Raw genomic sequence first — 12,424 nt, forward strand, 5'->3', positions numbered from 1 at the left:
ATATGCTTATTTCAAATTAAATTACACGGAAAATGCAAAGAAATGTAAGACAAAGTGAAAACGAATTTAAACAAGAGGATTTATAATTTCAAGTATGAATTTTATAAAAATTATGTTACTTTACAGCTAGATTTCTTTTTCCACGTACGTTTCTCGAATCTGTACGTATAATATATAGACATAAAAATATATGCATAATTTTTTATAATGTACTTTATTATACATCTTTTATATTGTAGATATTATATTTTGTGTGTGTCATATATGAGTTTAAAAACATGTTGAACGAATTGATATAATAAATTAAAACATATTAATCGTATACATCTGTTAATATTATAATATTAATATTGATTCAATAAATCAGTATATGCGTATATGCGTATATCTATCAGTTTTTATACAACTTTCAAAGATAATGCAATGAATTACAACACCTCTGATCTAAGCATCTCCTCTAGTCATCTTATTCTAATGCATATTCAATATCACTATTTAATTATATAATATTTATTACATGAATATTATCACCGCAGGCCTAAAATAAAATATTTACGAACGTTAAGTCTATTTCCGCAGTGTATTCGTATACATATATTTTCACTTATTCATACATTTGCAATCGTATAATGACATACACACATTTGTCATGAAAATATGCTGCATGTTTTTTTAGTCTGTATTAATGCATTAATAAAATGACGTGCAAAGAAGTAATAATTTTGAATTTTTATAAACTATAGAATTTTTAGCAGCGACATATTAAAAAATAGTCATTGTAACATTAAAACTCATCCTCGAACATTATGAGGAAGAGTTTTCCCATCATATTAAATTTCTTGCAATCTTTTTTGCAGTGTTTTTGTATGTATGGTGTGTGTACGTGTGGATATACATATTGTTATACATATCATATATTATACGCATCGCATTAATTTTTATTTATCACATTGCAATCTCGTTAATCTCGCCTTTCGAATATATATTACGCGTTCTACATTTTATCACACTTTAGTTCTATCTTATTGAAATGCACTTAAAGTTAATAGTGGCAAATGTCTCGAGTATTTACAAAACGTAAAATGAATATACGTATAGATGTAATAATCAATCGTAATCGTCACGTTAATGCGTAATGTAGACTTTTTAAACATGCTATTATTTGCTTACGCAAGCAATTTGCGTGCATATTCAACAGATGTGATTCATCGAGTATAATAATTATCGTAATTGTACAAACTACGTGTTTATATAGAAATTTCCAAAAGCAACAATTTTTAGCAAACTAATTATTATACGTTAAATGATTTATGTAATATTCAACGATTATTGACGATATTGAGATATAATATATTCCATATGCAAAACACGGTATTTCAGCGAGGTACATTGGTTCCTTTATGCGACGTGATGACGCATATATCAAAGAGGAATAATACATTAAATTTATGGAAACAAAATATATATATAGAAGAACTATAGAACAAATCGCTGTTTTGTTGAAGAATAGCAGAATAGATTTAAATAATACGCTTGTAATTTTTTGTAACAGTTTTGAGAAGATTTTTTGATCGCTCGTATTCGCAATCTGGGATAATTAATACTTTTATCGATGATTCTGTCGAAATTTTCTGCATGACAATCACATTGAGTATTAAATAAATACTACAGTAAATGAATGAAATTAAATAAATGGAACTCGAATGATGTTCATGGTCGGATTATGCGTGTATTGTTGAAACAGCGTACGAATATGTACATTCCCCTTGGCGCTTCGTATTCTAGGAATCTAATTACCGACCAATCGTCAAGCTTCCAATTCGTGCGATTCGGGAGAATTTACGAATCGTAAACTCTTCCGATTTACGCGATTTAAAATCGTGAACTCAGACGTATTTCCTCGGTTCACGCGCTCTCTCGTCCCAACGACAATACTCGACTACAGCGCGGAGATTCCGAAAAAAAAAAAAAAAACAGCGTACGACAATTCCCCTTTCGTACTTACCGCAACGACGATAAATTAGAATGCGCAATGAATTAGTAATTACAGCTGATTATTATTACGTCGTCGTCCACGACGCGACCGCGACTGGTACCGCTTGTATATCTTCAACTTTCCCCGCGTGTCTTCCACGCGTCGTCTGAGACCGCAGCCGGCACGTCCGCCGTTCTCATCTGTCTCTCTCCGCAGGACGGCGATTTATTTTTCGAAAAGTCTCGTTATCACGAGGCGGTGCGAGCCGCTCCGCGGGAAGTATCTGGTGTCAGGTAGGAGAGACACGAGACACATATCTCCTCAATAGTAATGTACTCTGCGTTCGTTCAACGCGCCCCGGAACACCGGCCTCTCGTAGGGCAGCGGACGGCCGCGAAGACGCAACGTCTCCGGTCGCCGATAGCTCTTGTCGTTGGAAGCGGCGAAGGACATCCTCCTCTTGACGATCGACGGCTCGTTCGTGCCTTTCCCGTAGAACACGCTGCCGCTCTTAGCCTCGATCTCCTCGATGGACGGCAGGCGGGAATATCTGAACTCGTCCGCGTCCTCGTCCTTCGGCAACGGGCGCTTCTGGTCCTCGGGAACCGGTCGGCCGTCCGGGTAGACCCGTATCACCATCGGTCCCGCGAGATACGGCCCGGTCGACTCCGACGACTGGTAATCCCCGCTCGCCACGGTCTCCTCACCGAGGCCGTTCGTCTCGCTACCGCTGCTCGCTGCAAGACGAAAGAGAGATTGGGTTAAACAAATGCACCAGCGTGACTTAACTCGAAAATGATTGGTTGGCTTATAATTGCCGTGGATTAAGTAACAGAGATTCATTATACAGGCGCAACGGATACCAGGAAGTACTATACATGCGCCCCCAAAGCGAAATCCTTGTCTGTATACTTCATTAAGATTCACTTGTTAAAGCCGTTCCTATAACGCACCGTGTGTGTACCACGAAATTCTTAGTCACGATGACTTCACGCACAAGTGAAATTGGTGCGTTAGAGTGTAAGAATCGGAATTGTATACATGCCTGGGATCAATCGCGATAATTTCGACAGATTTTTATAAGAGTTTACATGTTAGATTCCGAATGTTTCGTTAAATAAAACTTCTCTCGTATATAATGTTAAATTAATTAAATCAATTATGTATGTAATGTCTAATTGATTTAATTAAATATATTGTTAGAGTATTATAATTTTTAACGCATACGATTATAACATTATAATTGTCTCTTGTTATAACAAGTATAAATTATGCTGTAACAAGCAATCATCGATCTTCCCTCATTTTATCTTCGTCATCGGCTCAGAATCGTGGGCGCACTTAATTATTTCGGTACGGCAGAAAAAAAAGAGCAGTACCGCGCGTTCCGCAAGAGATCCATGAAAGGAGAACAAGATACGGTCGCAATTCTTTGCGGGCGGGAAGATCATTTCGGATCAACGGCCGCTATTTTATCGTTCCTGCGCACGTGGTTATTTCTAGGAGGTCTGCACGACCTCCGCATTATGATAATTTAGAATCCAATACCTGCACGTCAGTTCGTGCTCACCTCGCTTCCGACAACTAGTTGAATGCCGTCAATTTGTAGGCTACAAGGACTCCGCGAGACGTAGACGTGCGGGAATTTGCCCTCGCGATGGGTGAGCGCCGTGTGTGTACATACTTTGCGTGCGTATATCTATTTCGCCGGAGCGAAAGAAGTTGTACTTACAGTTATAAATTTCTCTACCGTGAAATGTGTACAAGGATAATTGCTATTGATTTCATGAAAAAACTGACGATGTATAACGGAAAGAACATCGCGTTTTTCTTGCCGTTCCCTCCCGTCGTACGGGACCGATGGACATTGGGCACACGCAGCATACAGAGTCCCTTTTCTTTTTCGCTAGATTTCTAGCGATAATTGATCGGTAATCATGCCTGAAATCACGGGCGTACAACGTTCGCGGCTTTCATCGCGTGTCGATGCATCGTTAGCGTATGTATATATACGTATGTATATATGGGCCAACATAGAGAAAATGTGAAAGCCGCGGTGCGCCCCCGCGCCGGGGACCTCATCTTGGACATTGAGAAAAGTGACCTCCTTTCGCGGTCTGTCCACTATCTATCAAATGTTCGTTACGTATGCAAGAACTGTCAGACTGTGTTAATAGATTGCCGAATGAAGACTTAATAGAATTCCTTAGAGATATTTCTCAAAAGTCTCTATCTTCCCACACATGAATTAAATACATATTCATATACAATACTTAATATCAAAATATTGCTGTTATACAACAATGTATAAAATTGTAATCTTTTAACTATTATTTAAATCAATGAGTTTCAAGAAAATTTAAACAAATTTAAATTAAAAATTGTCCGTTTTTCAATTATTTCTTTGAGAAAAAAGTTTAAATTTAACGAACGACGAGCGTAATACGACTCCAATAATGGAATCTCAAAAACGGAGAATCGGTTCGGGTCGGCGCGATGGACCGTGTGATCTTCTCCTTTTTTTTTCAAAAAGAAGGGAGAAAGCGCGCGTGGTCCAAGACAACCAGCAAGGATTTATCGTCCATCGGGCGCAATATCGTTAAGGGAGAAAAAAAGACTTTCTAGGAGTACGAGCGCGAGCACGAGATCGAAACCGCGGCTGAAACTTTCTCGAGTGTACAATGTGTTTCCGTCCACCGCGAGGCCGCGATCGCGGAGAGATCCCCGAAACGAGGAAGAAGCGAATCCGCAAAATGCCATTTTTCTTTACGAATAGGTCAACGTGCGTTTCCCTTCACTGCATGATTTTCATATTACAATGGCACGCAGCTGAAGCTACGCAATTAAAAAATTTCGTATAAGATAAACGGCTATAGTAAAAAAAAAATAATACACCAAGTGCTGAATTTTTATTAAAACTTATTTAAGTAATAAATCCTGTTGAGATTAAAAATTTGAGAAATATAATTTTACATCTCTCTTTTAGATCATAAAGATTGTTTTCTATTTGGTTGAAGCAAGCCGGTTTTGATTAAATCAAATATAGATAAAGTAATAAATATAGTAATATAGCTAGAGAAAGTAATAAATATAGAGGTACAAAATTAATTATTTTCTCACTCTGTTATTTTCAATAAAATTGTAAAAAATTTCATCAAGCAAAATTTTTATTTTTAATGTCTCAGTTTACTACACTACTCAGGCTTCATTACTCTTCTTCTTTTTCTATGAGTATATTCTTTTGCGATTTCTATGTCACATAAGCTGTAATATAAATTCCTATTTCGATCTTCACGATATTTCTAAAAATTATGGTGGTCGATAATGTTTTATATCGTCATGTCTAAACCATTCTCGATTGATTAACGTTACCGCTGTGATAGTCGACAATATTTTATATCGTCATGTCTGAACTTTTCGATTGATTATTGTTATCGATAACAAGAGAACGATCATTTCTGATACACTTACCTAATAAATCGGTTCCGGTCGTGAAGTAAGAGTCGTCGGTTTCGTGGCTGATTCTCGACGCGAATCTGTTGCTTCCCACCATGGCGTGCCAAACTGGAAACAGGACATTACAAGTAGCTTGAGTACGAGGCCGCGTAAAGTGTCAAGGCCGGTATCCACGGTTTATTTGTATGTTCACTCGGCCGAGTAAACACGAAATCTCTTCCGCGATATACAGCCGAGTAAACATACGAAACCACTTCTCGGCATTACAGAAAACGCTTCCTTACTCATTTCCTTCGCGCCGCGTTGATACGGGTCCAGCCTGTCGAGGACGTTGTCGTCCATGCTGGCGAGGCTCCGTATGCCGGTTACGAGCAGGTTCTTGTTGCAGTCCGGCCTCGAGGAATCGGCGCAAAACCGTGCCACTTGTTTGCTGAATAGTCCATACAGGTGACTCATCTGAAACGAGAAAGGCGCGGGGGGGATCTATTTTAGAGTCTGCGAATGGCCATTGATCCCATGCGCTTGCGAACATCGAATGCGCGACGCGTCGATTCGCGTCGTGAGCGGAATGAAGCGAGGGAGCGAAAGCACGTAGAACTCGAAGGAGTTTCCTTGATAGATTATCTTTGAGAAATGCGACACTTTACGCTCTATCTTAATGTCGGAGTATCTCGTTCGGGTCAGAAATGCGAAGGGTGAACCGTATCGCGCGCGCACACGCGCGCGCAGTAGCGACGCATTCCAACCGCGTCCGGTGAAACTCGGCAATGTGTAACGCTCGACGACGGAACCGACAGTTAAAAAAAAAAACCGACGAATAATGTATGCGCGATGCGACGTCCCCGTACATCACGTATCGGGTTGCGCGATTATATGTGGTCGTCTTCTCGCCCCGGTACGGTCGCGAGAAACGGTCTTGCCGTTCTTGCGCCGTTGGTGACGATAACGAGAACGAATGTCCACACAGAAGGCGGACTCCTTCTGCGGACGCTCGCTCCGATGACGCGCGCATCCGATCTTAGAATTTCTAATGACATCTTCTGTAACGACGTTTACGTCCTTTTACGATTCCGTCGGTCTATTATTCTCGCGTCGCGCGCGCATTTCGACACTATTCTTGGCGGACCCATATTTCCCCGTAGACTTTACGACTCAATCCATCTTCGACGTCACTTTTGACATATATTTATCATCAAAAGAAATCTAAAAGCGTCTAAAATGAATTTTAAAAAGATTCGGAATTTTTATAAAATTACAAGTACAAAGATGTCACATGTTCTAAAAGTTCTTTTCAATCTTTTAAACATCTCTTAACTTTTAAATATATTTATCGTTAAGCTATATTTACTTCCTCTATGTGATTATTAAATATTTAAGAAAGTAAACTGAAAGTCACAGAGAGAAGACCAAGAATCTAGATCACAGTCCTTTATCTCATGTACTTATTTTCAATGCAATTACTGTCGCTGATACTAATGTACTTTTAGGTATGTCAGTGACGGATTATTGTCCTGTTTCCGCCACAATTCCGGAAACTGGGAGAAAGCGGAGATGAGCGGGATTCTCGGCTATAGGCGAATTAGCGCGGAAAGACAATGACTACATATGTAGTTACGCTAGAAATACGCTCTTACATTTGTAAGCAGCAATATTTGTATCTTCTCTTGCGTCTGTCCGTCAAATATTTAAACTAATTATAGAAAAAAACGTATGTATTTAAATTACATACAATTTTAAAAATTGTTTAAAATTTAAATATTTATTTAAAGTCTGAATAATTAGAGAGAAAAAGAAAAAAATAATTTTAGCTTTGAGTAAGTGTTCCTGATTTATGCACAATTATTTAAAATTTGAAGAAATAATTAAAACACACGAGAAAAAAATACATATTTTAATTGCAAACATTTTTTTTTAAATTACTAAGAATTTACATATCTGTTTTAAATCATTTGAGTTATTTTAATATTTTAACAATTGTGCCGATCTAAATAGACAGTACAATTGTTTAAAGATATTTAAATTACTTTTTGGTGTGATGTTTTATTTATCCAATCAGCTGAAATCGAATTTTGAATCCGTACATTAACCCGAACTCAATCGAGAAACTGATCTGAAACTAGATACGCTGCACTGCTCTTGAACTTCAACTCGGCACTTACTCGTGCGATCGCTTTTACTTGCTTCAGGAGTATTACATGCACACATTTAATCCGGTACATACAACCGCGAAATACCGTGTGTATAGCCTTGGCCAAGAGTACGAAGCACTTTCAATGACTGACGGTAATTCAGCCTTAGTAGTCGGCGTTCGCCAATTAAGGTTCTACACACACTGCATTCTATTTTTAACTTTAAAGCATGCAACTTTCGATAAACATCGCTGAATAAAAATAAATTTAAGGAAGTTGAGAACTTACGCGTTTCCTTATACCAACTGAATCAAAAGATTGTTCATATATATTCTCCAATTCGATAGTCCAATAAACATTAAAAGTAAGAGGAAACTATTTTCTGATACGGATCGGTAGCTGATTTTATCTATGACCTCCTATGCATTCGTTGCCTTGCGAGAATCCGCGCAATTATTGTGTCACAGTGACGATTAACAGTTGGTGTAATTATCTTCCCGGTAGCCGATCGTCGTAATCGCGGTAATCTTTAGATTTTTACAACCGTCCGTCGACGCATAACGTTGCACGGATACTAAAGACATTTCATGGGAAACTCGAGGGCTTTGAAATAAAGAATACGATTGGTATGTAAAATCGCAAGCATCCGGCTATTGATTGATAAACATCGAGCAGTTCAAGATTAAAGCGAAGCACCTGATTTCCACAATTCCACAGTACTGAACGTGTCATTCGCATGAGTTGACTCGCACTGTCGAAAGATAGATATTTAAGCAGTAATAAACAAGCTACAATGATCCCTCGGTTAAGCATTTGTTAAATAAAGTTGAAAATGAATTACGTTACTTTTTTTGAAATAATTTTTATCAATTAAAATAACTCAGTTTTTAAAATGCCATCTTCAAAAATTAAGGAATAAAATTTCTCTCGAATCTTCCTTTAAAAATTGTAAATCATCAATTTCATTTTACAATTTATATCGCATCAACTTAACAGACTAAATGATATTACGACATCTATTTTTAAAGAATGCTTAAAATAATCGAAATGTATTTAAATAAAATATTAATTATTCGCCATTAATTGCGGAAAGTAAGGAATTTGTAATATAAAATACAAAAAATAACAAAATAGATCCAGAAAAAAGTAAATAAATCATTCTGATACTGTAATATATTAGAGAGAGAGAGAGAGAGAGAGAGAGAGAGAGAGAGAGAGAGAGAGAGAGAGAGAAAGAGAATGTACTAAATCAATCTTGATTATTCCTATAAGTATAAGAGCTATAATTGTGAGTAAACAATCTTGATAATTCCTAGTAAGAGCTAAGTAAGCAATAAGTACAAAGCAACGAAGTCAATTATCTTTCTCCTAATCAAATCGTTAAGAGTGTTTTCAGAGCGAGTATCTGAAATTCTAAAATGTCCATCCAACTCATGTTAAACTTAATAAATAAAGATGTTCTAGCTTATTGACTCGTCACTGAAGAGAATTTGCGCAAATACAATGCAAATGCAATCGCGGTGCTCCCAGCACGTGATTCGGATGCAACGCACTTGCATCGGATACATTCGATTGTTCGGTGAAAGTCCACTGAATAGCTGATATCACGAAGAGATGTTTGCAACATCTCTCATTCGCGGTTTCATGCGAAATTAATGAAAGGGATTTAGCCGTCATAATTTCAGCGAAGATAAAAAAAAAAGAGTTGGGTGCGCGGAAACGAAGTTATAGCGAGTGAAATAAGTATTTGTACATTTTATTTTTCTTTAAATAATTTGCAAAGAAGGGAGGCGCGTTTCTACAGAGTATATATTATTCAATATACTAGAACAAATGAGAGTGCAATGTATTCTGACGGAAACGGCGATAATATCTTTCTCTTTCGTGCAAAATAAAACGCATAAAAGTACTTTTTTACTTTTACATTACAACGTGTACTTTTACATTATACAAGTTACAATGTAAAATGCTTCTTTTCTTATATTTCTTTCACATATTTTTATACATCTGTACTTCTTGCATTTCTGCATTTACAACATTTATCACTGTAAATGATCAATAAATTTGAAACAGCTAGTGTGTTCGTTTATCATATTATCATATACGAGTATATTCTTTCACTAATTACACGAATTATATAGTTAAATTGGTGCAAATACTTTTTCATATATATCATACAACATTAGAAACTAAATTATACAGTTTCGGAGCAATGTTTAACAGTTAAAAATAGCCAGCATTATCAATTCATTCCAATAAGATTATCTTGCCTAAGAAGGAAGTTTTCGAATTCTTATTTAAAACACTCAGGTATAACTTCACTTAAAGCAACGTTTCGAAAAGATTAGATTGCCTCACTTAAGGTAGTGCTTTAAAAAGTTCAGTAGCTTCACTTAAAGCAGAATTTAATGGAAAACCGGTAAATCTCCTGCACCGGACTAATATTATCGGCAAAATTAGCAGAATCAGCGGAGGGATGATCCGTACTCACTTTCTCATTTCTCGAGAGAAATTCCCACATCGGTATCGCCGAGCCGGTGACTCGCATCGTCACGCAGCATCCAAGCAGAATGCAGGTAGTGACCTTCGCGATGGAAGTCCCGCTGATCATCATTATGCTCTTGCTCTCCTTTTCCGCTTTCCGTCCGTTCTCAACGTCGCCGGCACTAGCTTCACGCCGGCAGGTGCGATTCACACGTGTGCGGTGTTCACAGGTGCAATTGCCCGCCGTTTCACGATTGATTGTCAAACAATCAATAACAAGCTCGATTCTCGCTATCGCTTCACAGGATCGTGCTGCGATCGATCGTCTCGTGTACACTGAGTCCCGATCTCGTTTGCCGCTTCGTTTTATGTTGCCTCGCGCGTCCAGTGGCGACCACGCGCCACCGAGTGCCCCCACTTTGTCCATTCTATCCGGGTTTCGTACACACGTCAGTACGGGAGGAGCAGAGTCCACGGGATCCGGAACGTATTTACGCGCTCTAGGAAATCACGCTGACGCGACGCAAGTATGCGGGGAGCGCGAAGAAAAAAAAGAACTCCCGAGGAAGGCATTCCTTAATTTCATTCGACGCGCCGCGCCGAAATTCCTGCGCGCGCCAAATCGAAGAAAGCTTGCGGTTCTCTTTCGCGACGTAGGCCGACTGCGAGGAATTGGATTGGGATAAGATTGAGATTTATTGGCGCCGTAAATTTGCCGTATTAGATACGCTGCTTCGCGCGTGTCTGACGATTCGTAGACGTGTACCTTTTTTCTGGCGTTATACCCGTAAAAAAAGTTCCGACAGAATAGACGATTAATCTTTTACTGCTCGGCGATGTGTTTTACACGCACGAAGATTTGGAAAAATATCGAAGGATAGATAGTCCTAAGAGAACTGATACAGCGTGCGCGGCTCTACTTAAAAGTTTACAAGCGTTCGTCGAGGCGAAGATTTCGAATGATAGCCTGACTGGTATTTCAATCGGAGAGTTCAAAGTCCTTTAGCAGAGTGAAAAAAAATATAATATGTGGAGAGAATGCTTTTGAATTAACGTTAATTTAGATAAATATGTTGCATTAACATTTAAATAAGTTTTGCACGAAAGCTTAATCGCCTTTAATAGCACGAAACGCCGCGTATATATTTTACGTAGGAATATTTACGCGGTCTCTAGGAAATCCCTGACACGATCAAGGATGTGGAAGAACGCAAAAAAAAGCGCTCCTTAATTTTATTCGACGCCGCGCCGAAATTCCTGCGCGCGTTAGTACACGCGCGAAGTCGAAGAAAGTTTACGGTTCCCGTGACGACGTGGAGTGAAATGGATGAGGCTCCAAGGTAAGGATTTATTAATGTCATAATTATGCTTATTAAGTGTACATCATCTTTATGTATTAACTTTTATGTCAGTATTTACGCGCTCCACGAAACTCGCGCCGGCGCGACACAGGTATGCAGAAAGTGCAAAAAAGCACCTCGTAATTTTATTCGGCGCCGCGTCGACATTCCTATACGCGAGCCACGCCGCGCCGAAGCAACGGCTTTTCGCAGCAGAAAAAACACCCCTCCCGTTTCACAATTAATTAATTATTAATTTATTGCGGCACGATATTCTGCAGGACGGATTGCACGCGTGATTGGAAAAAGTGGGATGTTACAAAAATTCATCAAAAGCGAAGATTCGCGATTATCAGGAAAATATCTCGGACAATTCTTCCGAAGACGACTTTAGGCTTAAGTTTACTGATCCCGTAAATTGTAATTTGATTTATTGTTAGCCTTAGGGTGCAAAAGCGGCTGCGTCGAGAGGACGCGCCTGAAAAGGGGCTCGATCCTGTTTTTCCGGTTCTTCTGTCTCACAATCAGCGCATCCTTAGATCATATTCCTCGGGATGCAACCGAAGGCCCTAAGGGCGATTTTTTTTCGTCGAGTCTGCATGATTGCGTGCGCTGGTGAAATTCCAAAAGCTGTTTTTACGACAATTTTACAACCGTCGAATCATCTTTACGTCATCACATGCGGGAATTTTCGGTAAACCTAATAAAACGTATCGCACGTACATTGTTAACGACTCTCGCAGCGTCTTACCACAGAAAGACAAACCGGCCAAGGTTTCGTCGTTTCTATTTAACCCTTGGCTTACCACGCTGTCCGTGAATTAAAATAACGTGCTGATGCCTAAAAGAAGAAATTGTCAATGACGAAATTAACATAAATCACTCTAAGCAGAGTCAAGCTATTGACATTCTATCATCAGCAGACGATCTCTAACACATTTTGCGAGTCTATAAAATCTAAACGTAAACAAGAAAAATTTACGACAGCAGTAAACAAGTAGATCCCGTTCAATTCTCTAACGACGTACTGGATAGCTCAT

General features: G+C 38.8%; 1 protein-coding gene across 1 annotated transcript; it reads right to left on the minus strand.

Moving 5' to 3' along the window:
- Positions 1–79: 79 nt before the first annotated feature.
- LOC105457117 (rhythmically expressed gene 5 protein) lies at positions 80–10,482 on the minus strand. Its single transcript, XM_011701590.1, has 4 exons — positions 10,052–10,482; positions 5,716–5,887; positions 5,447–5,539; positions 80–2,712 (listed from the first exon to the last, which is right to left on the minus strand). The coding sequence occupies exons 1-4, from the start codon at positions 10,469–10,471 to the stop codon at positions 2,297–2,299; spliced, it is 1,101 nt and encodes a 366-aa protein (XP_011699892.1). The 5' UTR covers positions 10,472–10,482; the 3' UTR covers positions 80–2,296.
- Between the last annotated feature and the right edge of the window lie 1,942 nt (positions 10,483–12,424).

Source organism: Wasmannia auropunctata, unplaced genomic scaffold, assembly GCF_000956235.1.
Source record: "Wasmannia auropunctata unplaced genomic scaffold, wasmannia.A_1.0 LD335365.1, whole genome shotgun sequence".
NCBI lineage: Eukaryota > Metazoa > Arthropoda > Insecta > Hymenoptera > Formicidae > Wasmannia > Wasmannia auropunctata.

Bases quoted from the DNA above. Each gene is read 5' to 3' on its own strand.
- LOC105457117 (XM_011701590.1), bottom strand. From the start codon at position 10,471: ATGGACAAAGTGGGGGCACTCGGTGGCGCGTGGTCGCCACTGGACGCG. The intron at 5,888-10,051 runs GTGAGTACGGAT...TTCTCGTTTCAG, and splicing joins TTCTCTCGAGAAATGAGAAA to ATGAGTCACCTGTATGGACT. The intron at 5,540-5,715 runs GTAAGGAAGCGT...TCCTGTTTCCAG, and splicing joins ACGCGGCGCGAAGGAAATGA to TTTGGCACGCCATGGTGGGA.